This window comes from Marmota marmota, unplaced genomic scaffold (assembly GCF_001458135.2).
Source record: "Marmota marmota marmota unplaced genomic scaffold, marMar, whole genome shotgun sequence".
NCBI lineage: Eukaryota > Metazoa > Chordata > Mammalia > Rodentia > Sciuridae > Marmota > Marmota marmota.
The window spans coordinates 41,405,912-41,433,380 of NW_025999900.1; the positions used below are offsets into that span (position 1 = coordinate 41,405,912).

At 34.6% G+C, this 27,469-nt stretch overlaps 1 protein-coding gene across 6 annotated transcripts in view; it reads left to right on the forward strand.

The window, feature by feature from the left end:
• Positions 1-27,469, forward strand: part of Lin52 (lin-52 DREAM MuvB core complex component) — a 116,808-nt gene that overhangs the window by 4,763 nt on the left and 84,576 nt on the right. For 3 of the 6 annotated variants that reach the window (XM_015493941.2, XM_048798984.1, XM_048798982.1), the window contains exons 2-5: positions 2,087-2,161; positions 4,434-4,471; positions 7,429-7,495; positions 9,493-9,576. In XM_015493941.2, coding sequence (XP_015349427.1) covers positions 2,087-2,161; positions 4,434-4,471; positions 7,429-7,495; positions 9,493-9,576 — 264 coding nt within the window. Of the gene's footprint in view, positions 1-2,086; positions 2,162-4,433; positions 4,472-7,428; positions 7,496-9,492; positions 9,577-14,607; positions 14,680-27,469 lie in introns of all 6 variants that reach the window. The other 3 variants (XM_048798980.1, XM_048798981.1, XM_048798983.1) reach the window with 3 other exon arrangements.

Below are 27,469 nucleotides of genomic sequence, written 5' to 3' on the forward strand. Positions count from 1 at the left end.
ACTAAGTTTAAGAAGTTTTCACACATGTAAATAAATGGAGAGAGTTGTCAAGTAGCCATTTGAACATATAACTGAAGCTCAGGAGAAAGGTGGTAATGTGAATATGGAGTCATTGGTCTATAGATGTGGTAAGAGTTGTGGAACTAGGTGAGGTAGGAGCTGAGAAAGCAAGGAGTCAAGGACTAGGAGAAAAACCAGCATGGTTGATAGAAGTGGAGTAATCAAGGTGCTGGGGATGTGGCTCAAGGGGTAGTGTGCTCGCCTGGCATGCACGGGGCCCTGGGTTCGATCCTCAGCACCACATAAAAGTAAAATAAAGATGTTGTGTCCACTGAAAACTGAAAAATAAATATTAAAAAAAGAAAAGATATGGAGTAATCAGATCACAGAAGAGAGAAAAGAGAAATGACCATTGGATTTAACAACATAGGTCACAGATGTCCTTTACAACAGCAGTATGTATGTTCTATCCATATGTGTAGGGACAGAAGCCTGCTTGTCATAGGTTAAGGAGAGAATGTGAGGTGAAGAATTAAAAGAAAGACAACAGGATAGACAACTCTAGAGCTTTAGTAGTGAAGGATATGGAGGAGTTTATGGGGTCAAGGGAGTTTTTTTTTTTTTTTTTAAATCTCCCATTAGTATTAGGAATTGAACCCAGGGCCCTCACACATGTTAGGCAAGTGCAGTAGCTAGAATTCACCTTTTTTCTTTTTTTATTAATATCTTTGTTTATAGTAGATAAATACAGTACCTTTATTTTCAGCCTTTTTTTTTATTGTTTTAACTTTTAAAAAGTTAAGAGACGATCTTGCTAAATTGCTCAGGCTGGATTCAAACTTGTGATCATCCTGCCCAGCTTCTTGAGTAGCTCGGATTACAGGTGAGTGCTACAATTCCTGGCTGGTTTCTGTTTTTGTTTTTTTAAAGTAAGGAAATTGTGTAGAGTCAGGCATGGTTGTGCATGCTTATAATCCCAGCTACTCAGGAAAAAGGCAGAAGGACTGCAAATGTGAAACCAGCCTCAGTAATTTAGTGAGACCCTGTCTCAAAATAAAAAGAGTGATAGTTAAGTGCCCCCTGAGTTCAATCCCCAATACCAAAAAAAGGAAAGAAAGAAATTCTACACCAGGTATAGTGGCACATGCCTATAATACAGCAGTTTGGGAGGCTGAGGCAAGAGGATCATAACTTTGAGGTCAGTCACAACTTTAGGAAGAAAGACCCTGTCTCAAAACAAAATATAAAAAGGCTAGGGATATAGGTTTGTGCTGCCCCTGTGTTCAATCCCCAGTACTGCAAACAAAAAAATAACAGAAGGGAAATTCTAGAGCAGACTTGCTTGCTGTTGAGTATGAGTCTAGAGAAAATAGAAAATGAAGAGGAAGATATTGAAGGTGTTGTTCTTGACAAAGCAAGAGAAGATGGAATACAGAGTTCTAGCAGAGGAGTTTATCTTTCATGGGAGTAAAGGATACTCAATTGGTTGTAACATACCTAGTCCTTTATTTAAAAAAAAAAAAAATTTAGGCAGGGTCCTGCTAAATTGCTGAGGCTGGCCTTGAACTTGAGATCCTCTTGCCTTAGCCTCACAAATCACTGGTATTACAAGTGTGTGCCACCGAACCCAGCTAATACTCATTTTTCTTAACACTCATCTAACATATCACTCCTAGCCAGGCACAGTAGCACAAGCCTATAATCCCAGCAGCTCAGGAGGTTGAGGCAAGAGGATCTCAAGTTCAAAGCCAACCTCAGCAAAAGTGAGACGCCAAGCAACTTAGTGAAATCCTGTCTCTAAATAAAATACAAATAGGGCTAAGATGTGGCTCAGTGGCTGAGTGCCCCTGAGTTCAATCCCAGGTACTCAAAAGAAAAAAACAAATCACTCCTGTTTTACTCATTTGAAGAGTGAGATTTGATGAAGAATGATTTATTTGTTTTACATAACGATCATTAGTAGTTATAGAACTCAAATCTCTAGACTTCCAGTTGAGTATTTCAGTTTACGTTGAGATTGAAATGTAATAAAGTAGAAATTAATGTGTTTCCTGTCTTTATGTCTAATCTGGGTATTTTGTCCTAGGGACAGATTTGGAAGCATCTTTGCTAAGTTTTGAAAAACTTGACCGTGCCTCACCAGATCTTTGGCCAGAACAATGTAAGTTTTTACTTTCTTCTTATCACTATAGATGCATGAGAACCAGTATTCCTGTGGGAAATTTTTGAAGAGTTATCAAGTAACTGTAATGGATTAAAGTTTTTTTTTTTTCACTTCAAAGTGAAGAGATTGATGTCCAATGATAATAGCTGTTTTGCGTATTTTTTCCAGAACATTGTATGACAGAAAGTAAGGATCCTTGAAATAATAATTATTTTTAAAAACTATATCTGTAATAAATATAGATAATATTGAGATATATAAAACATTTCCTTACCTTCTTTAATCTCTTTTTTAAAGTTAACTATAATTAATTTATTACAAATTGGTTTTGTCTGTATTATACACATAAGTAAATATATATGTATATGTACAAATATATATATACAATGTAAATATATAAAATATATGTAGTGTAATATATATTTTATGTGTGTGTATTATACACACATATATACACTTTTTTCCACTTTGTGTGTGTGTGTGTGTGATCTAGGGATTGAACCTAGGGCTTCACACATGCTAGACAGGTGCTTTACTACTGAGCTATATATCCAGTCCTAAATAAATATATTTTTTAAGAATATAGATGGAGGCCAGGGTTGTGGCTCAGTGGTAGAGTGCTTGCCTAGCATGAGGCAGTAGGTTTGATCCCCAGCACCATATACAAATAAATAAAATAAACGTCAAAAAAAAATTAAAGAAAAAAAAATAGGTGGATTATTTTGTTTTTTATGATGATGGATCCCTGTGAATATGATCTTCAGCTTAATTTATTAAACCTAGTAACTAATTAGTAGATCTTACCTTATTATATGTGTAGGTCAATTTCATTCCTTTAAATATATTTTATTACATGAATACATCATAGTTTGTGTATTCATATCCTATTTGGCGACATAAGCTACATTCAGTGTTTTATTTTGCATATTTTATTGATGAGAGCTGGGCATAGTGGTGCATACCTGTAATTTGAGTAACTAAGGAAACTGATACTGGAGGATCACAGGTTCAAGGCCAACATTGGCAACTCAGCTAGAACATGTTTCAAAATAAAAAATATAAAAAAGGGCTGGGGATGTAGTTCAATGGTAAAGCACACCTGAGTTCAACCCTCAGTACTGCAAACAACAACAGCAACCTTTATTAATGAGTATCTTTGCACATGTGTTTGTGTACATGGAAGAGGATGACTGTGGAAGAGAGTGCCCATTTTCTCACGTACCAGCCAATTTTTGCTGTTACCAACCTCTATTATTTTAAGTTTGTGTTTCTTTATTAATGAGTTTGAACATCATTTCCCTTTTAACTATCTGTTCTTTCTTTTTTTTTAACTAATAATTCATCATACATTTGCTTCATTTTTTAGCTTGACCTTCTAATCAATCTTTAACTTCATTGATTTAGGCTCTTATCTAAGGAAATCCTTCTGTGGGTAATTTAAGAGCATACTTTATTGATGAGCATCTTGTTTTTCCTATAGAAGTAGTAGGGCTTAAACCAAGTATTAATGCTGCTTCCTCTTCTCATTTGGGGTTCAAACCTACCTCTGTAATAGTCACCACTGATGGCAGTTTTTGGTAGTCTTTTTTTAGGTATTTGTTTTATTTGAGGCTCCTTATGCCTCATGGCTTGTAAAACATAATGACCTGCTGCAACAATGGTCAGTCTAACTGCTCCCATGTACTGGCCACGGCTCTGGCTCAGTCCCCCTGCTTCTACTGGGAGCATCATTCATCCTAACCCAAAGGCCACATAACCACGCCTTTACCAGAATGTGATGCAAGCACTCCTAGCAAGTGTAAATCTTCCAAAGGAGCCCTTGTTTTTCTGTTTTTTAATCTGATTCTTCCTGTGATACACTTAAATGAGTAATTGAATTTAAAAAAACAGCATAACTAAAAAGGAAGTTTAAACTTTTTGGTAAGAGATACTGTATCTCACCATCCTTGCAACTAGTTCCTGGTCCTTTAAAGCATTATTATTATTATTATTAGTTGAGGCATTATTTTTTCCCAGAAGTTTTTCCTGCCTCCTTAGTCTGGTTTAGATTTCCTTCCTTCCTTTTTTTTTTTTTTTTTTCCTTTTTTGCCTTCCCATGGCACCTGGCATCTTTCTTGGTGCACTTAAATAATTTTAGAGTTATTGTTTTACATTGTTCTTTTTCAGACTGTAAGGTCCTTGATGGCAAGGCTATTTTCTTAATTATTTGAATCCTTTATGCCTGAGCACTCAAAGATTGTTGAATGAATAATTTTTTTTTTCTTTTCAGTACCAGGTGTTGCTGAATTTGCAGCTTCCTTCAAAAGTGTAAGTATTATCTTACTTTCCTAATGAAGTTTATCTAAAGTTTTGCTCCTGGGTGAAAGCTCTAATCTCTCATTTCTTTATTTTCATGAGCCATATGATAGCCTTCAAATTATTTTCTAACTGCAGTCCTATAAATCTGTTTATATTGTCATCATGTTAATGGTTGATAATGCATTTCTCTGTTCAGTTGCTCTATTTTGACATTTTTTTCCTTTGTTTCTTAACCTCTTTTCTCAGTTTGAGAGCTTTTAAGGTAAGGCAGTTGAAATATTTAATGTATTGGTGGTATTCTTTTTGTTCAAACTATAATTTTGAAGCTTTCTCTTTTAATTATCCAGTGCATTATGGTGTAAATTTATTTCTCCTTAGAGAATTTTCTAATTTCTCCATGTTTCCTTAGAAACCTGAGAGAAGGCATTCATAAGAGCCACAGACTTTCCAATTCCACAGCAGCAGATATTGTGCTTGAAGCTCTAAATATATTCTCTTATATATTCCCACAACCAGGAAAATATGATGCTAATGATAGCATCATGGTGCTTACCATGTGCCAGGCACTGTTCTAAGTACTTTACATATGTTATTTAATCTTTACAAAACCAGGTGAGATAGTACTATAATTAATCATCTCAGACAAGGATATCTGCAAGACTGGTTGTGGGTACATAAGTTACCCAAGGTTATAGACTCTAAATGGAAGAATCAGGTTTTTGAACTTGTTATGGCCTCTATATTCTTAACACTAAATAGGATTTGAGTCCACTGTTTCAAGCACCGACTAGCAGTGAAACTTGACCGCTAAGTTACTTGCTCAACTCCTAGGCAGTGGTAGACCAGGATTTGAATTCAGATCTAATTCCAAAGCCCAAGCTCTTTCTTTCAAACCATATTGTTGGGGGTTGTGACATAACTCCCATTGTCTCTTACTATATTTTTTGCATTCTTTTCTCATTATTTAGAGTGCAAGGTGCTGAGTTAAATATCCTCCTCTTGACCTGAGGCTTTCAGATTCTTTGAGTTTTATTCCAAGGGAATCTAGACTTTGTAGCCTCTTTGTTTAAGAGTTGGGTATGAGTATTTGCCTCTGCTTCCTCAGCATCTTGTAAGGCCTAGGCCGGAGAATGCAGTTGTATGGAGCTTTTGAGTCAGGCACACCTGTATTAGAGTGACTCTGCTATTAAACTTTTTGTGATCTGAGCAAGTTTCTAACATTTTTGAACTTTAGTTTTTCACCTTAAATTACTGTATAGAATTTCATAATGCATGTAAAACACTGCCTAGTGTCTAGGATGTAATCAACATTGCAAGGTGGCATTACTACTGGATCAACTTTTGTCTAATAGATTGAGCAGGTAGTATATGATTTGATTTTCTTCTAATCTCAGCTATACTTGGTTTTCAGTTTAGTTAATTATATTTGGTTATAAGTAAATATTTTAAGTTGTAAATATTAGTGTGTGTGTGTGTGTGTGTGTGTGTGTATGTGTACTCATTTGAAGAGTGAGGTTTGGTGAAGAATGATTTATTTGTTTTACATAATGATTTTGGAGTGTGGTGTTTTTTAAAAATCTGGTTAAATATCTATACCTTTTTCCTAGAAATGTGCATATACATACGCTGAGTTTTCTTTCTACCTCTACCTAGGACCCTAGTTAGCATCCCTACTTGGGATAAAAATGGTGAATTTGATGTAGAGTGTCTTAGGGGAGGCAGCCTAGAGGACTCATCATGGTTTCTGGACTCTGATTATGTAAATTTTGACTCTTGACTCCTCTAGCTGTGTGGCTAAGTAATTTAAAATCTACATTGATTTTTTTTTCATTTGTAAAATGGAAATATTAATACCTACTTCATAGAGTTGTTTTGGGTGTAAATGACATGATGCAGAGTGTTTGCTTGTTACATGGTTAATACCAACTCAATTTTAATTTTTAAAAAGGGAGAAGATTCAAGGGCTGAAGTATTGTTTGTTGTATGTGACAGAATTAGTTGTAGCTATGGAGCTTTTAAAAAGTCCATTTGTGGGGCTGGGATTGTGGCTCAGTGGTAGAGTGCTTACCTAGCATGTGTGAGGCACTGGGTTTGATCCTCAGCACCACATACAAAAATAAATAAAATAAAGTTATTATGCCATCTACAACTAAAAATATATTTTTTAGAAAGTCTATTTGTGGATTCCCTTGCTCTGTTCTTTCCACTGAACCCTTCCCCAGTTCCAGATATTCTAAATCAGTACATCTGAGGTAAAATTTTAAGTAATGACCATTCTCTCTATTCTGTCAGTTAGTTTAGGGTTTTCACATTCTTGAGTCTTCTTTCTGCCATCAGAATGGAATTTCAATGCTATACTAACTTGTTATGCATGAAATAATAATAGTAGTCTCACCAAGTTCTTTTAACAACATCTCTCTGATTTCAGCTTTAAAGATGGCAGTATTGGGCTGCGGATATGGCCCAGTGGTAGAGCACTTGCCTAGCATGTGTGAAGCACTGGGTTCAATTCTCAGCACCACATAAAAAAATAAATAAATAAAGGCATTGTGTCTATCTGCAACTAAGAAAATAAATAAATAAATGAAAAGATGAGCAGTATTATTTTGTAAGGTGATTATTTGTAAGTCATATCTGAACCTAGAAAAAACTGGATTTTTGAAATTATAATTTGCAAGTATTTTCAAACAACCTGAAGGCTGGGTAACAAGCTACTTTTATATATATATATATATATATATATATATATATATATATATATATATATATATTAAGTTGTCAATGGACATTTATTATTTATTTTTATGTGGTGCTGAGAATCGAACCCAGGGCCTCACACATGCTAGGCAAGTGATCTACCACTGAGCCACAACCCCAGCCCCTTAAGCTACGTTTCTTATAGGAAGGAAGAGTAGGGTCTCTTCACACTTTGTATGTATCTGAATGCATATATTATTTTCTGACAGCCTATTACTAGCTCTCCACCCAAATGGATGGCTGAAATAGAACGGGATGACATTGACATGTTGAAAGGTAAGTGGTGCTGGTGTTTTCTAACTTTATTTTTTGAAATGGGATCTTATTCTGTTGCCTAGGCTGGTCTTCAGCTTTTGAGCTCAAGTGATCCCCTACCTTATCTTCCTGAGTAGTCAGGACTACAGACATGTGACACAAACCACCTCCAATTTTTCTTTTACTTTTCTCTTTCAAGTATTATTGGCTTCAGACTGCCTACTTAACCATCCTTACTCATAGTTCTTCACATCTGAAATTCCTTTCTCTACTTTTTCCATGTGTAAAAAACCTTGTCACAATTGTGACAATTCAAGATTGTCACAATTTTTCTGTTGCTAATTATTTTAATATTAAGTTTATTTTGTATAATGCCAATTGACAAAAAAGGTCTCAAATAAATTTTCTTACTTAATTGTCATCAAAGTTCTGTTAGGTATAATGATGTCCATGGTTCAGAGGTTAACTAACCAAGATTTATTAGAAAGAGTTCTTTTAAGTCTAAGCTTTTTCCACTAAAACACAGTGCCTTATTTAGGATTTTATAGCATATATTGCTGTCATTGCTATGCTTAAATGACAACCTTTCTTAAGGGGTTAAGAGCTGGTTTTTTTCTCTTCCTATCCTTTTAGTTACTTCCATAAAGAATTCTAGAAGTAGTGAATATTACGTTTGATGAATGATTTGGAACTCAGTCACAGAACAGAAATTTAAATTAAAAACATTAATTTTCCACTATTTATTTTTATTGTCCTTCTGGTGATAAGATTCATGATGGTTGTGAAGTAATAGACTGAAATTATGGTAAAAAATCTGGAAGTCTTAAGCTATTTAAGCAGCCTGAACAGATCAAGAAAGTCTCCTTATGCCAGATATAGATAATGACTGCAGCATGATAAATGGGAGGAAAAAATATCTTTATTTGATTTCAGAAGTAATTCATTGTTCTGCATGCTTAAATACAGATTCCCCTCCTCTAGCCATGGAAAAAATTAAGTCTCAAGGGCATTTCAGGTTCATTGTTCTGATGTTCCAAACAGACATTTATTTAATATCCCATTAACATGCGTTTCCTAAGGAAACTTCAAATTTTTAGTGAGAGATCTCATTATGTTCCATGCAAAATTGACCTGTTTTAAAACTAAAAGGATTTGTGTCCTACTTAAATGAAAATCTGGGAAAGTAGGTTTTTATTTCTAGTATTAACGTCTTTTTACTTGGAAAACTTAAAAATTTTTTATAGGAATTTGATTTGAAGGGTAAGTTTGGATTTATATCTAGTCTATGTTTTCTAAACTTTGGAAAAGTTTGGAAAATGGGAAATAGTATTTTGTTGCTATTTTATTGTTAGTTGAAATCTGGAGACTTGTAAATGGAGACTGTCCATTTTGCAGGGCTTTTTCGGTGCTATGGCATATCATAAGTTTTTTTTAAAATAATTTAGCTTGCTTTTTTAAAAAATATTTTTAGTTGTGGATGGACATAATATCTTTATTTATTCTTATGTGATGCTGTGGATTGAACTCAGCGCCTCACATGTGCTAGGCAAGTGTTCTACCACTCAGCCACAACCCCAGTCCTATCATAAGGTTCTGTATTTTAATGATGTATGCATTTTGTACACTAGACAAAATGAATGCTTATTATAAAAGGATCCTTAGGATAAAGTACTTAATTTGTTACTGTTGCTCTTTTCTTATTAAATGGGAAAGATCATTTCAAGGCATTTTGCAATAGTGGAAAATTTCACTGGTTTCGTGTGTGTGTGTGTGTGTGTGTGTGTGTAAAAGATTGGAGAAGAAATATGAACCCATTTTCTACTTATTCAATAGGAATTAACTTGAAAACTCTTCTTTCTTTTTCTTTTTTGGTGGTGGGGGAGATTAAACCCTGGCTTTGTGCATGCTGTGCCCAAGTTGTACTGTAAAACTTTTACAGCCAGGATTCACAACCCAAATGAATTATTACTAGAAAACAGGGGAAAGAAATGGTATTGAAATAAATGATTCTGTTTTAGAACTGGGAAGTCTCACCACAGCTAATTTGATGGAGAAGGTACGAGGCCTACAGAACCTGGCCTATCAACTGGGGCTGGATGAGTGTAAGTACACAGATCACATTTATTTGGGGTTACATGTTGTGTATTTCCTGAATTTCAAGTTACACTTCAGGAAAATGTAATAGTCCCTTTATTAGGGAAAAGATAAGTGACTAAAGGTAAGAAGTCAATGTACTTACTCTACAGTATGCCTTTTATGATAGAGTATGCTGGAATAATTAACTGGGATTTACTAGGTAAAAATTATTTTTCTCTTTGCAGTAAAAGCCTGTTGAAATCCTTCAGTTTTTAGTTATAGAACATCAACTTGAACTAGCTTATGTGAAGACTGAAGAAAGACTTTGTTAGTTCATGTAAATTAAAAGTCCAGGGGGTAGAGATAGCTTTGGAGTCATCTAAATCCATAACCTTTAATGATACCATTGGGATGCACTCTAATTCTTGCTTTATGTTGCATATCAAAACTCACCTTCATGGATACGTTAGTCTTTTATTCTTTGCTGCTGCAGATAGCTTTTTTCTCAGCACTGAGGAAGGTGGCCAAAAGGAGGTCCAGTTCATATGTTTTTGAATTTCATGATCCCAAAAGAAGAAAGAAGTGTTTGAAAATTCCTGGGACAGACTTGTGCTGTTTTTTGTTGCCTCATGTCTCCAACCTTGAACCAGTCCTTTGGCCAGATAGCCTGGAACACTCTGATGGACCAGGCCTATGTTAGCCTGTGTGTAGACACAGCTAAGAGGTGTTCATTTGACCTAAATCACAGGGAATAGGAGTAAAGGGTTGGTTTCCCAAAGAAAAGCATATAAAATTAGAAATTTTTTTATATGCTTTTAAATGCATACAGACCAAGAATGTATTAGCTGCCATGAGTAATGCTTTAAAATTTCTCATTTGTGGCTGTCTAGTCTCCATTCCTTTAGTTTAAGATTATTTCTTTATACATTATCTCTCTTCTCATACTATACTTATTGTGAAACTGGAAAAGGAATGAATGAAAATTCTTGCTTTGTAATTGAAAAAAAAGATAGTCAACATAAGTACAGTGGTTAGACCTTGTTTTCAAGGGTTTCCTCCTGAGACTTTCATAAATTCATGATTTTGATCTTGAGGATACTATTATGATATTTAATTTCCTTCAAAACTGCAAGTTTTCATTCTGTGGTCATGTACAGCTAAGTAGAACAAATAAAAATAATAATTTAAAAATTCAAGTTTTATATTAATTGGAGCAATCCCCAAAATAGTTTTCCAAGCTATTTTTCTTGTTTCTTTAGAGCATGTAGTAGATTTGTTAACTTCAACATTTTGCTTCAACATTTAAAATTTCTAATTTTTGACAAAAAGTCATCATTTTCTTAGTTCTGTTTATCCTTTTTTTTCTTTTCTTTTTCTGTTTTTAAGTTTAGTGCTGGGGATTTAACCTAGGGGTGTTTCACTACTAGCTACATCACCAGCCTTTTTTATTTTTATTTATTCATTTATTTTTTGTGGTGCTGGGAATTGAATCCAGGGTCTTGTGTATGCGAGACAAGCACTCTACCAGCTGAGCTATATCCCTAGCCTTTTTTTTTTTTGAGACAGGGTCTCACTAAGTCACTGAAGTTGGCCTTGAACTTGTGATCCTCCTGTCTCAGGCTCCTGGGTCATTGGGATTTTAGGAATGTGCCACTGTGCCCAGCTCTTTATCTTTTCTTTGTTTCCATTACTATATTCAGCAGCTGTCTTGTCATTTTGTGTATGTGTGTGTGCTGGGGATCAATCCCTGGGCATCATATATACTAGGCAAGCCCTGTATCCCTGAGCTATATCCCCAGCCTACAGTTGGATTTCCTTTACAAGAAGATATTTTTTAATCACTTCATAAATCAAGGAATAGAGACCAATATGTGGTTTGCTTGATTCACTCAATGGTAACTTACCCCCTGTCTATCCTGTGATTTAGTTCTTATGATTAAGCTTTATGTCTTGGCAAAATTACTAATTACTAGCTATGTCATGGACCCTCATGGTTCATAATGAAAAGGTAAATCTGTGATTTTTAAATTCATGAATGCAAGATTTAATAGAATTCCTTGAGTTTGTTTCTAGCTTAGGATAATAAATGCTGTAATCATCTTAATCATCAATGCTTTATCTATGTCTTTTAACAAAATAAACTTTATGCTTATTATATCAAGAGGGTGCTATATTACCAAACTTATTTGTCAACTGTATTATCTAGTTAGTGTAGCTGAAATTGCTATGTTTCCCCGTTTACTTTTTCTTTTGCTGCTTTTCTAATGAGAAAATAACGAAGAATTTTTTTTTCACTTTTTATTATAGAAAATTTTAAACATATCAAAGTAGAGAGAACAGAATAATACCTTACATACCCATTACCCAGCTTCAGTAATCAATATATGGCTCATCTTGTTTTGCTTATTAAATAATTACCTCCTGTAATTATTTTAAAACAAGTCCCTGGTATCAGTTAATGTTTTCTACCAAATAATTTCACAGGTGTTTTCAAAAGACAAGGACTTTTTAAATAATGTAACCAAACTTCATTATGCCTAAAAATTTTTTTTTTTGTTTTCGAGAAGGGGTCTTGGTATGTTGCCTAGGCTGTTCCTGAACTTATGGGCTCAATTAATCCTTCACCTAAACTTTCTGTGTAGCTAGGACTAGAGGTTTGCACCACCAGGCCCAACTTGTTTGGTAATGCCATAAAGTAACCAATCAGGATTCATTTTTTCCTGATTGAGTCATAAATGACTATTTAGTTGGTTTGAGTCAAGATCTTTGATATTTGAAAGGTATGTCTTTAAATCTCTTCTGGTCTGTCATTGTTTCACCTTTCTTTTATTTTCCCTTGTCATTTATTAAACCTGGACATTTGTTCTATAGAATTTTCCATATTCTGGATTTTGTTGATTACATCCCTGAGGTTGAGCTTACCATGTTCATCCATCCCTATTTATTTCCTGGTAATTAGATATAGAAGTTTGCACACATATAGTCTTGATTTTTAATTTTTATTTTGACAAGAATGTTTCATAGGTGGTATTCTGTCTGTTCATCAGAGATGTATTGAGTCTGTTTGTCTTATTTTGTGTGCTATTAAGATTAATAGTTGATAAAACAAGCTGAAAATAGCTTTAAATTTCTCCACCAAACTTAACACCCAGATGAGTACAGTTTGATTACTGTCTCGGTCCACAATTAAAAATGGTAGGGGCTGGGGTTGTGGCTCAGAGGGTAGAACACTTGCCTAGCATGCGTGAGGAACTGGGTTCAATTCTCAGCACCACATTAAAATAAAGTAAAAGGTATTGTGTCCACCTACAATTAAAAAAATGTTTGGAAAAAAAGATGATAATAGTGTAATATCATAATTCTGTCATTCCTTCTTACTGTCTGAAATTTTCCTATAAAGGACTGTTTGATTGCCTTGCAATCTATTCCTACTGGAACAACAGGATAAATGATTCTTTTTATTTGTTAGTTTTCAGGATAATGAGTCAGTTTCTTAAGCATCAATAAAGTCTATTTGTTCTTTGTAGTTATACAGTATATTTTGACATATTTATACAAACATGGAGTATATCTTATTCTAAATAAAGTCTATTTTAATGACTTCCCACAGAATAAATAAATTTGGTGTGTTTTTGTTTTTCTTTGTTTTAATTAATGAAATATATTTTATATTTCTAAAAATTTAAGGCATTAAAAGTAGGGGTTTAAAGTTACCTGACTCAGCCAACTTCAGTACTGAACCCAAACTGCACAACATAAGCTTGTTTCTGCCAGATGAGTCCCATGAACACAGCTAAGAGTCTTCAAAATTATCTTCTAGTTCAAAATACAGCCTTATTTTGACTTCTGTAGCAGTACTTTGCAACTGATTACCATTTTCCTTGATTATAGTGAATTTAGCTGACATAAGAGAACAGTTTTTAAAGTTAGAAATGGAAATAATTACATTGATGTGTATTCTTGGATACAGTCTCCCTTTGTTTTATTGTGTATAGTATATTTGCATAAAAACACGACCTTTTTTTTTTTTTTTTTTTTTTGTCCTTACAGATTATTCATCTACTCTAGGGGTTGGCTTTTACTTGACACCCTAATCTGGTGTTTCGATGTCTCAATCCTCTTTCCTGCATTAATTGAGAGGATGACATGGATGAAAAATAAGCAGTAGGAACTGATGAATCCCTGAGGACCAGTGGTCCTGTTTTCATGCAAATATCTGCTCTGATAAAGATGAGGGAAAGAAAAAAAATGCAAAAAATATTTGTTCTCAAAACATGATTGTTTGTCATTTCCCAAGAGCATTGTTAAATGTTAGTATAGAAATAATGTGAACTTTCTAGAGCTGATAGTAGCTAGATTGTATCTTTTGGAAGATGAACCTTACCCTTGGATTTGAGTACATGATTATGCCTCAGATAATCTTTTGGGGCTAAAATGAGATAACTTTTGTTATAGATGTTTAATAGATTCTCAGATGATTGGGCCCCTTGGCTTGATTTGGGCATTTACTTTGTATGAAATATCCTTGAAATATACAGAAATTTAAAAACAGCAGAACTCCCTCTTGACATATAAAGAATTCCATTTCTGTTACTTTCACCTGAGTTCATTGCCCTTCCTCTTTTACTGGATCTGTATCAGTCACCTTCTAACTGGTCTCCCTGCCTCGCAACTATCCCATTCCAGTTCATCCTGTTTATTGCTACCAGATGAATTTTTTTAAAGTTCCATTTGCTTCTCTTTGTCCTTTGCTCATGAGTCACTAAGTGATCCGTAAGATAAATTCAGACTCCTTAGCATGACATTCAAAATCCTCTAAACTCTGACCCTAGCCTAATCTCTAGCCTTTAGACTTAATTCTCTACCAAAACACTGTACCCTACCCCCATTGGAATGCTCCTTCTGGAACACTACTCATATGTTAGTGTGACTTGCGCTACTCCTTTCTCAGGAAACCCTCTCTCTTCCATGAGCCTTTCCTTTTTATCCCTGCTCTGAAAAGTGAGCTTTTTCCTAGCCTCTCAATTTGCTGTTAGAGGAGTTTGTCTCATTTGTAGGGTACTTTGACCATTCTTCTTGGAGAGTCTTGCTATTTGTCTTATCCATTGGGTTGAGTGAAACTTTTTAAGGTAAGAGTCATATTTTGGGACTGCCTTTGTAGCCCAAAGGGCACCTAATGTATAAGAAGTGTGTAGTGTATTTTCTGGTTGGATGAATGATTAACTGTTGATGACTTTAGATGGAATGACTGAATTTTTCTAATGAGGTTCATTGATGTAAAACTGAAAAGGTGGAAGTTGGAAATTGTTCTTTTTCTGGGTTGTTGGTGTTTTAGTGAAAGTAACATTAAAAAATGTTATAATGTCAGGAGTTTCTTCTCTTAATAATAGTGGATGATTACACAGTGTAAATATAGTATAAAGCATGATGATAATGACTAGATTTTACCTTCTACTTGAACCTTATTTCATCACTATTATGACCTGGCCATGGTCCTGATTTAGTCCTTTGAGTTGTAATAATACATTTACTATTATTCCTAAGACCCATTGAATTATTGTGAATCCTAGTGAATATGAACTCTTAGTAGTTTTTACTGTTTTCTGATTTTTCTCCCTCTGTCTCTGAAAGTGATGAACCATTTAGTAGTCAGGCAGATTACTTACTTATTGGCTAACTTGGAAATATTTTATGATAGAATGCAAAAATTGGGGAAGCATAAGATCATATCATTGGTAACTAGAGTTCATCCTAGTATATGTGCTGCCAGAATGAGCACCGTTACCCATTTTTAAATTGGATTATTTGTTTTTATTATTAAATTGTAAGAGTTCTTTATATATTCCAGAACCAGGTCACTTATCAGATATATAATTTGCAGAAGTGTTTTATTCTATTTCTGTGTTATCTTTTTATTTTCTTAATGGTGTTCTTTGAGGCACAAGGTTCAATATTTATTTATTTTTATTGGTGCTGGGTTTGAACCTAGGACCCACTAGGAAGGTGCTGTACTACTGAGCTATACCTCTAGCCATTGCAAACTTTTAATTTTGATGAAATCCAATTTATCTGTTTTTTTCTTTTGTTGCTCATGATTTGGTGTCACACCTAAAAGCATCACTGCCTAACTCAAGGTTTTGAAAATGTATGCCTGTTTTCTTTTAAGAATTTCATCGTTTTAGTTTTTATATTTAGATTCTTGATCCTTTGGGGATTCTTTTTGTTTTGTTTTATTGTGATGCTGCCACTGAGCTACATCCCAGTCCCTTCTATTTCTTATTTTGAGACAGTCTTGCTACATTGGCCAGGCTGGGGTCAAACTTGTGATCCTCCTGCCTCAGCCTCTCGAGTAGTTGAGATTACAGGCATGAGCCACCTTACCTGGCAATCTTTGATACATTTTAAATTAATTTTTTATATGTTGTGAGATAGGAATCCAAATTCATTCTTTTGCATGTGGATATCCAATTGTCTCAGCACCATCATTGAAAAAACTATTCTTTTCCCATTGAACTGTTTTGGCAACCTTATCAAAAATATTTTAACCATATATTTGAGTGTTTACTTATTAACTGTCAATTCTGTCCCATTGGTCAATATGTCTACTCTTAGACCAATGACCTCACTGCCTTGCTCACTGTAGCTTTGTAAATTTTGAAATTTGTAGTGTATGAGTTTTCCAACTTTGTTCTTTATTTTTGCTATTGAATTTCTATAGGAATTTTAGCTTTTCAATTTTGCTACTGAGATTTGATAAGGATTACATTGACTATGTAGATCAGTTTGGGTAGTACTGCCATCTTAATAATATTAAATCTATATAAATATTGCATATCTTTCCATTTATTTAGGTCTTCTTTAATTTCATGAAGAAATTAAAGCTATTGACAATATTTTATAGTTTTCAAAGTATAAGTTTTATACTTCATTTGGTAAATTTATTCTTAGATACTTTATTCTTTTTCTCTTTCTCTTTTGTAATAGGTATTGAACTCAGGGGTATTTACCACTAAGCACATCCCTAGCCCTTTTTTACTTTTTATTTTGAGACAGGGTTTCACTAAGTTGCTTAGGGCCTCACTAAGTTGCTGAGGCTGGCTTTGAACTTGCAATTCTCCTGCTTCAGCCTCCCAAGTCACTGGGATTACAGGCATGCTCACCATACCTGGTTTAAGTACTTTATTCTTTTGATACTATTATAAATGGAATTGTTTTTTTTTAATTTCATTTTAGTTTGCTCACTGCTACTCCAAGAGTACAACTAATTTTTGTATATTCATCTTATATTTGCAGTTTTGAGTAACTTGTTTATTAGTTCTAAAAATGTTTTAGTAGATTACTAATAATATTCTATGTGTAGAATCTTCATTTGCAAATAAAGATAGCTTTACCTCATTTCTAATTTAGATATCTTTTATTTCATTTTCTTATCTTGGCTAGAAATTCCACTACAATGTTGAATAGATGTGTAAGAGTGGAGATCCTCTAGGGATGCTGCCCAGTGGTGGAGTGCTTGCCTAGCATGTATGAGTCCCTAGGTTTGATCCCTACCTAGCTCTGCCAAATAATAAAAAAGAATGATTCAAGGCTAGGGATATAGCTCAGTTGGTAGAGTGCTTGCCTAGCTTGCACAAGACCCTGGGTTCAGTCCACAGCACCACACACACACACACACAAGCTCCCCAAAAGATGATTCATAAAAGTACCTGTAATGAAGGAAATAGACACCGCCCCCCAAAAAACAAAACAAAATAAACAAAAAAGAGTGGACATCCTTATCTTCTTTCTGATCTTAGGGAGAGGGCATTAAGTAAGGTGTTAGCTGTGGGAGTTTTTAACGTAAATAAGATCACACTGAATACATTACCTTCTAAAAAAGCTTTAAGGAATCAGCTTACCTTGATAACAAGTAGCCACTTTTGTAATTTATAGTGTAATGCTTTATGTTCATTTAGTAGTTTCAGTGGTGCAACTGTTTGGCTTAATTTAATCACTTTCTATAGTTTTTAAAAGCAACATTTAGTGTAAAAGATGGAGACTTGCCCATTTAAACTTGATACATTGATGAAGTTGTCTGTATCAGAAACCATTTGGTACGACTTTTTTGGTCATGGTACCAAGGAAAAATGTGTGCTTCCAAGCTAGCCTGTAATTTACTTCTCTACCTTCTAGAGATTTTGAAAAAGTAGCCATTTGTATTTAGAAATTGTCCCCTACATTTGTAAAGGGCAGTTAGCTGTGTTGAATTTTAATTTTAATCCAAGGAGAGAGGGAGGAAATAACTATGACCCACATCCTGGATAGTCTTCTTTGTGATCTGACATGAGGGTTATTTGTTTACTTCCATTATGAGACCTTGACTGATTTGAGGGAAAAAAAATTATCTAGCCTTCAACCTCTAGATGGCAGCATGAGTCTTACTGTACTTTTGGCTTTTACTATATCCATCACTCTTGAACTGGATTTCTGATTTAGTTTAAAATTTTCTTGTGTGCTTTTATAAGACTACTGCTTAACTTTGTTGACATCTTGCTTGAATTCTAAGTTTTTATTTTCATTTTTATCACTCAATCTTATATCAAACTCATTTCCTTTCTGAAGCAATGTATATATTTTTAAATTTATTTTTTATTTGTAGTTGGGCATAATACCTTTTTATTTTGTTTATTTATTCTTATGTGGTGCTGAGGATTGATCCTAGGGCCTCACATGCGCTAGGCAAATGCTCTACCACTGAGCTACAACCCCAGCCCAAGTGATTTAAAATTTTGATACTCATTATTATCTGAAATAGCATTTGTATTTGATGAAGGAGATTGGTAGGAAAAAAATTCCAAAAATGTGGTTTAGTTCAGTGGCTTCCACATTCTGATATAAGACTATCAAAATAGGTTCAGTTCTCTTGTCTCAGTCATCTTCTTGGGGTTTTTTTTTTTTTTTTTTTGTATCCTTGGTCTCTCTTATCACAGGAATCAGATAGTGCCATATTAAATTAAAATAGAAATAGTAGCCAAAATTGATGAAATAAACTTAGATTAATTAGTCCTATAAGAAAAACATAATTATAAGTAAATAAATTTTTCATATAGTCATTTTTGAACGATAATAGCAAAAGTATGAATGGCTGCTTCATATAAGGATCTGTAGGGGATGTGAAGATGAATAAAACATTGCTACACCATGCAGATTAAAATCTAGTACGAAAGGGAGATAAGACAATTAAGTAAATGATTCTTAATAGAAAGCAGAGTAGATAAACTCTATTACATAGAGTGCAAAGAATTATATGGGTAAGAGAGAAAAGGATAATCGCATCAGATTGCTGCAGGAATGGCAGATAAGTTTCATTGTGTATATCAACATGGATTGATTAGTAAGGATTGCTTAGGACCATGGAATTGAGAAGGATTTTGAGAAGGGGTCTGGATTCAGAGAACTCATTAGTGATGTCTACTTATGGACAAGGGAAAGGGGCATGGCAGTATTTGCTATTTCTGGAACACTGAAAATAGATCTTAGGATCTTGATGGGTAGAAATGGGAAGGGAACATATTCCAGGTAGAGTGAATATTGGGTGCAAAGCAGAATTTGAAAGCTATATCTATGTTCAAGAAAGAGTGTGAGTGATGCAATCTGGTTCTTAAGGACCCTAGGTTATATTAGGGGCCAGAAGGACTAAGACTAGGAAGGAGTTAAGGGCCAAGTTGAATTAAATATAGATATGTTTGTATGTATATACTTTTTAATGACTATAACATTAATTATGTGTTCATTAAAGCTGAAAGAGACTTTGTTACAGATTTGCTTATTGTAAAAATAAAGTTTAAAAAGAACTATAGCTCAAGAGATATTATTGTTAACATTGGATGTGTTTCCTGCCCCTCCTTTTCTTGTGGTACTGGTGATTGAATCTGGGGGCCCTCTACTATTGATCTACATCCCAGCCCTTTTTATTTTTTATTTTGAGACGATCTCGCTGGGTTGCCCAGGCTGGCTGTAAACTTGAAATCCTTCTGCCTCAGTCTTCTGAGTAGCTGAGATTACAGGCATGTGCCACTGAGCCTGGCCTAGCCTGCCGTTTATTCCCTTTGTGTGTGCATTTTCATTTATACTTGTGCTCATACATATTCACAAATGTGCTTTTGTAACATAACTGAAACTATAGTATGTGTGCAATTTTAGCCTATGCTTTTAAAACCTTTATTCTATATGAAGCATTTTCTTATATCACTAAAAATTCTACCACTAAAGAGTTTTGAGTAGGATAGTCACATCTATAGGAGCCATTTTTGTATCGAATGGAATGGAATGGAATGGTAGAGACCTAAGGTAGGAAGTTATTGTGACAGTCCAAGGTAAGGGCTGGGATGGATGGTGACAGTCAGAATGGGGAAAAGTGTGCTAATAATAGATGTTTTAGCTTTGTAGTTTTTAAAAATTACTGCAATATTTTGAGCATGGTTAATGACAAGGAAGTCAGGAGGAGGCAAGATACTTCACATAAGTTTTACATGTGTCTTGATAGACAAAGACTTTATATACACACACACACACACACACACATATATATAGTAGAGTGTATTTTGACATATTATACATACATGGAGTATAACTTATTCTAATTAAGATCCCATTCTTGTGGTTACATGACGTGGAATTTCACTGGTTGTATATTCATTATGTGAACATAGGAAAGTTATGTCTGATTCATTCTACTGTCTTCCTATTCCCATTACCCCTCCCTTCCCTTCATCTCCCCTCCCTTCCCTTCATTCCCCTTTGTCTAATCCAGTGAATTGCTGTTCTTCCCCGTTCCCAATTAGCATCTACAAATCAGAACATTCAGCTTTTGATTCTTTGGGATTGGCTTATTTTACTTGGCATGATAGTCTCCAGTTCCATCCATATACTGGCAAATCCCATAATTTCATTCTTCTATATGCCTGAGTAATATTCCATTATGTATACGTACCAAATTTTCTTTATCCATTCATCTGTTGAAGGGCATCTAGATTGTTCCATAGTTTTGCTGTTGTGAATTGAGGTGCTATAAACATTGATGTGGCTATGTCACTGTAGTGTGCTGATTTTAAGTCCTTTGGGTATAAACTGAGGAATGGGATAGCTGAGTCAAATGGTGGTTCCATTCCAAGTTTTCTAAGAAATTTACGTACTGGTTTCCATAGTGGTTGCACCAATTTTCAGTTCTACAGCAATATTTGAGTGTATCTGGTAAAAGCTATTTATCTAATCCCAGCTACTCTGTAGGCTGAGGTAGAAGGATCACAGGCCAGCATCAGCAACTTAGTGAGAACCTGTTTCCAAAAAAAAAAAAAAAGTCTGTGGATGTAGTTCAGTGGTAGAGTACCCCTGGGTTCAACCCCTAGTACTGCAAACAACAGCAACAAAAACCTTTATTAATGAATATCCTAGTACTGAAGATAAACAAGAAAACAAAAGAGCTATTTGTCAAGGTTGGTGTTATTAACCAAATGAAAGCAGTATTCTTGTGTAGTTTATTCATATCACTTAGGCAACAGGCAATGTTTTAGATAGAGAATGGTAAGTTATTTGATCTTAGGGAAATGAATTTGTCAAATTGAACATCTGTAACTTTGGAAATGGATCTATGAAGTCCGTATATTCTTTGGCAGGTCATAAAATAGAATGACTGGATTTTTTGTGATTTTCTTTTTGATTGGTTAATGTTTTTTCATTCAAGTAACAAATAGAGTTATTCATAGTATGTATACTAGAATATTATATATTTTTATATATATATATATATACACACACACACACACACACACACACTGAGTATATACACATACCGAGTGTGTATATGTATGTGTGTGTGAATTCTTTGTTAACTGGAAAAAACTTTGAGAAACTTAGATTTGAAATAACAGCAATTGGCCCAGAATATTTGCTATTGTTACATCTGTTAATTAAAACTATAATTGGATTATATCAGCACTAGGGTAGTGAAGTCTGCATTTTATAGTAAGTGAAGATTTGTGGGACCTCTGATTGAGAGGGAAATGTATGGCTAAATAGTGTTCTTGACATTTCCCACCCTTTTATCATTGCTAACTCCAAACATTATCGTTTTTTAATTGCTAACTTAGTAGGTAAGATATTTTGTTTTAATGTTCATGTCTTTAGTTGTGAAGGTGAACTTTTTCATGTTTGTCAGTCATATCTGTTGATAGGGGCTGGAAATTTAAGAAATTCAAATTTTGTTTAGCTTAAAAAAATAAAGCCAGGAAACTTGATTAAAAAGCAACCTAAAAACAGTGTTGAGGGCTGAGGATGTAGCTCAGTGGTAGAGTGTTTGCCTATGTGAGGCTTTAGGTTCAATCCCTACCACCACAAAAGCAAAGCAAAACAACAAACAAACACAAATAAATAGAAACCCAAAAACAATGTTGAAATACCCTTTTTGTTTTTGTTTTATGTATTACCATACCATCTAGCCTTAGTCATTAGTGTGGCATTCTCTTAGGTAGTAATAAATATAAAATCTAGAGACCCCACTTTGAAGATATCAAGGTTATTTCTCATAATTAGGAATTGTCAATTTAGCCTTAAGTATTTTGTTTTTAAAACGGTATTATGATAATGGGAAATAAAACATGCCATTATTTCTCACTTTTCCTTTGGTTAACAAATTAGGGTACACAAATCCTCAAATTACCTTTAAAGCTTATAAGCATTTATGTCTTTTAGCCATTAGTCAAGTTATTTCATAAACCTACATTGCTTCTGCAGTGGTTTTACACACCAAGAGGATTTTGCCATAAAATGCTTGCAGTATTTTATTCTCTTCTCATTGTTGAAGGGGTGAGGAAGGATGGAGGAGAACAGGCAGGCTATAAATTAATTTGGATGGGGGTGGTTTGAAAGTAGTGTTCTGTATATTTCTACAAAATGTATTATAGGTAAGATGTACATAGTGAAACAAAGTTCTACATTTAGAGGAGTACCCAAATGAATTATAGTAAATCCATACAGTAAAATACAATGTAGCCATTGAAAGTCATGTTAAAGCCAGTTGGGTGAATTGTGTGTGGGTGCCTGTAATCCCAGCTACTCATGAGACTAAGGCAGTAAGATTGCAAGTTCGAGACTAAACTCAGCAATTTAGTAAGACCTGTCTCAAAATAAAAAAGGATTGGATATGTAGCACAGTGGTAAAGCACCCCTGGGTTCAATCCCTGGTACCAGCCCAACACACACAAAAATCATGTTTTTAGCATTAAAGAGAATTTAATGACAAGAAAATGTTCATTATATATAAAGACAACAGCGAGTGAAAAAAAAAAAAAGCAGAACATAAAATCAGAGGGTTTTTCCTTTCATTCCTCCCTTTCAATTAGTTTTAAGAACATGGGCATAGACAAATGACTGAAAAGAAACAATTTTTTTGGTACAAGAGGTGCTTTTAACATTGAGCTACATCCCCAGCCCCAAATGATGCATTTTTAAATGTGTAACTATTGTTATTTGAAATTCTTGGAAAACCAAAGCATTTTTACTGTTTGTTAATTAAGTTGGTTACTATATGGTTTTAAAAAAAACAGTAAAAGTACATAATGAACTAACAATCCAGTTGCTATATAAAAATATTTTAGAATTGGAAAGGCTTGACTAAGAAAGATTTTATTCTCACATAAATAATTAAAACATTCATCACCTAATTATCAAACAGAAGACATCTTTTTGTATTTACATGGAAACCATCATGTCTAATGGTGTTAATTATAGAGAGATATAGAATGCAAATAGTAGATCTGAGTAATGATGAACTCTTAGAATAGAGAAGTGTTATTTGGATGGGGATAGAGAAACCTCTGGAAATTGTACAGGGGATTGATTTCAGCTAGGCTATAATGTAAGTGCTCTGCTTATAGACCTTATAGTTGGACCCCAAGTAGAAAAGTCACCATGGGCAGTTTATTTTTAGAAACAATAAGCCTCCTAGATAGGCTTCATTTTTTCCCCCTTTCTTTTTAAAATCAATCTTCCTTCCTTTCTTCCTTCTTTCCTTCCTTCCAACCCAAGACCTCACAAATACTAGGCAAGCATTCTCCCATTTCCACTAAGTTACATCCCATACATCCCAGCCCTTTTATTTATTTGTTTTATTTTGATGTAGAGTCTCACTACATTGCTGAGACTGCCCTTGAACTTATGATCCTTCTGTCTCAGCCTCCTATAGCTGAGATTATAGGTGTGTATCACTGACTTCAGCGATAAAACATTAAAAAGATATTTTAGTGGGTATTGGTGCAACATCTTATAAAATGTATATATCTAATTTTGAAGCCAACTAAAAAGAAAATAGTTTAAAGAAGAAAATGCATGGTTGTTCAGATGCCTGAAGAGAGCTTGTTTGGGCATCTCTGTTAAAGTTTAGGAAATCACTATGGCACTATTCATGATTGTTAGTGGCTTGCTGTCCAGCAGTTTTTCTTTTTTAGTTCATAAACCTTTAGTAGAAATGAATGTTCGTAACTAATTTAAAATGTGAGTTTAAGTTGGATCTAAAACAAGTTCTTGGGAAGATCAGTGTAAACATTGGTATGATAGTGGTCTTTGTGGAGGTTGTGTGTAGGGGGTTGTACTGGGATTGGACCCAAGACCTGGTGCAGGGATAGGCAAGTATTTACCACTGAGCTGCAGCCCCAGTGCAGGAAGAGACTTTTGAGAATTCAGGTGTATTAGTCAGCTTTTTCACTCCTGTGACTAAAAGACTTGATCAGAACAATTGTAGAGGAGGAAAAGTTTATTTGGGGGCTCATGGTCTCTGAGGTCTCAGTCCATAAACAGCCTGCTTCATTCCTTGGGGCTGGGAAGTGGCTCACATGATGATTAGGAAGAGAGAGAGACTCTGCTCACCAGATACAAAATATGTACCCCAAAGGCACATACCCAATGGCCCACCTTCTCCAGCCACACCCTACCTGCCTTTAGTCACCACTCTGTTAATCCCCTCTCGTGGTTAATTCACTGATTGTGTTAGGCTCTCATAACCCACTCATTTCTCCTCTAAACCTAAAACTTCTTGCATGTCTCATGCATGAACTTTTGGAGAACATCTCACGTTGAAACCACAACATGAGGTCTAAGGAATTACCTATAATTGAAAGATGAAAAGTGTGTTTTTCTAGGTTAAAGAAAGCTTTGGAAGCTGGGGTTGTAGCTCAGTGGTAGAGCACCTGCCTAGCATGTGTGAGGCACTGGGTTCAATTGTCAGTACCACATGTATATATAAATAAAAATAAAGTTTATCATATATATATATTTTTAAAAAAAAAAATATATAAAAGCTTTGGAAGGGTGAACAACCTTCCTGTAGTAAGCACCTTGTAGGAATTGTTTTTTTCAAAATATAACTTAAGAAATCCTTCTGCTTGAAGAAATGAAGGCTAATGGAGAGAAGTGATGATCTGAATATAATATAAAGGAAAGAACAATTACCTGGCGATAAATAGGTAGGAGCCAGATGATAAATAGCTAGCAGGGAAGGACAATAGAGTGATTAAGAACTGAGCTCTGGAATTATATAACAGCGTTATTATTTATATTACCAATAGTAAGTGGTAGAATCTCAGTCTACTACTTACTGCAGTCTTAGGCAAGTTACTTTAGTTTCTAAGCTAGTAGAAAGTTTTTTTAGTTAATTTTTTATTTATGTATTTATCTATCTATCTATCAATTAATTAATTTATTGGTACTGGGGATTGAACCCAGGGAGACTATACCACTGAACTTCATTCCCAGCTCTTTTTTAAAATTTTTGAGACAGGGTCTTGCTAAATTGCCCCTGTTGGCATTGAATTTGTGATCCTCCTGCCTCTGCCTCCTGGGTTGCTGGATCATAGGCATGCACCATCATGCCCAGCTAATTTCTTCAGCTAAAATGGAGTCGATAATCTTAGACTAATGATTAAACTTTGTATGTCAGGACTTCTTTACATTCTTAAACAATGATTGCCTCAAAGAGACTTGGATTATGTTGGCTGTATCTATCTATATTTACTATTTTGGATATTAAAACAATTTAAAATGTTTTTTTAAAAAGGGATAAACCTATATATGTTAACATAAGTAGCTTTTTGTTTTTGTGCTGCAGCAGATTGAACCCAGGGACTCATGCATGCTAGGCAAGCACTCTACCATTAAGTTACCATTGCTCTCCAGTAACATATTTTTATGAAGAGTGCCTATTTTTCAAACAAATATTGAGAAGAAAAGTACCATTATTTAAATTTTAAAAAATTTTTGTTATTTATTTATTTATTTAGGACCAGGGATTGAACCCAGGGTGCTTAACTACTGAGCCACATCCTCAGCCCTTTTTATTTTTTATTTTGTGACAGAGTCTCTTTAAGTTGCTCAGGGCCTTGCTGAGTTGCAGAAGCTGGCTTTGAACTTGTGATCCTCCTACCTCAGCCTCCCAAGCTGCTGGGAGTGAAAAGGGTATCTCAGTATTATGTAAATAGTTTTAACCTTGTGAACCCCCTGAAAGGGGCTTAGAGATATCCAAAGTCTGTGGGTGTTCTCTCGACTATACTTTGAAATCTGCTTTCATAGAATATTTTGATAATTTTATACCATCTCATTTATTAAATCTTTAGTGTATTGTCTGGCATCTAGTAAGTGCTTAAAACCCCTTAACTCTTGTTATTGTTATGGATAACATATGGACAATTTTAAGCACTGTAGGCATGTGATCATATTTATATAGTCTTAGAAAGATGCTTTGGCAACATGGTAGAAGATGGGTTGGTGTGAAATGAAAATGGTACTAGGGAGACAAGATAGTAAGTAATCTAGTAAGCCAGGTTGAAAGGGTAAGCCTTGGGCTGGGGTTGTGGCTCAGTGGTAGAGCTCTTGTCTCGCACGCACGGGACCCTGGGTTTGATCCTCAGCACTATGTAAAAAATAAATGAGTGAAATAAAGCTATTGTATCCAACTATAAAATAAATATTTAAAAAAAAAAAAAAAAGAAAGAAATGGTAAGCCCTTGAAAGAAAATGATAGAAGGGGAATAGGAGAAGAAATCAGCTCGAGAAATCTGGGTGGTAGAATGGAAAGTCTTAGTGACTTACTGGATATATTGGTATTAGGGATAGTAAAAATGTAAAAATGAATAGTAAAATAGTAAATAGTAAAAATGAAGAATCAAGGACTCTTAGGTTTCAGGCTTGATAAATATTGGGAAGAAGAAGACCTTTGAGAAGAATAGTTGGAAAGTTCAGTTGTAAGTGTATCTACAGGATGTCTAGGTGTATATACCTAGGACATATTTGAATATATGCATAAAGAACATCAGAAATAAGAATTTGGGACATTGTCAACTCATAGGTTTTAGTTAAAGCCAAGGTTGGTTGATCCAAAAGAGACAGAAAATAAATTGATCGTTGCCAGGGACTAGAAGGAGTTAAGAATGGGGAGTGACTGCTTAATGAGCTTGTGTTTTCTTTTGGGGTGATGATGGTTACAAAACATGGTAAATACTCTAAATGCTAGTGAATTTTGTACTTTCAAATTTCACTTTAAATGTATGAATTTGACTTTAATTTTTAAAATGCCTATTAATAAATTTTAGATACCATTTCCTAGTGTCACCTTTATCAGTAGTTTAGATGTATGACTTGGGGGCTTATTTCCTGAGTTGAACAATGAAGTTGTTAAGACTTCATGACTTCTAAGCTCCTAATAGCATTAAAATTATATTATTTTAAGCTGGGTGCAGTGGCACATGCCTATAATCCTAGCAGCTCTGGAGGCTGAGGCAAGAGGATTGAGAGTTCAAGGCCAGCGTCAGCAAAAGCAAGGCACTAAGCAACTCAGTGAGACCCTGTCTCTAAATAAAATACAAAATAGGGCTGGGGATGTGGCTCAGTGGT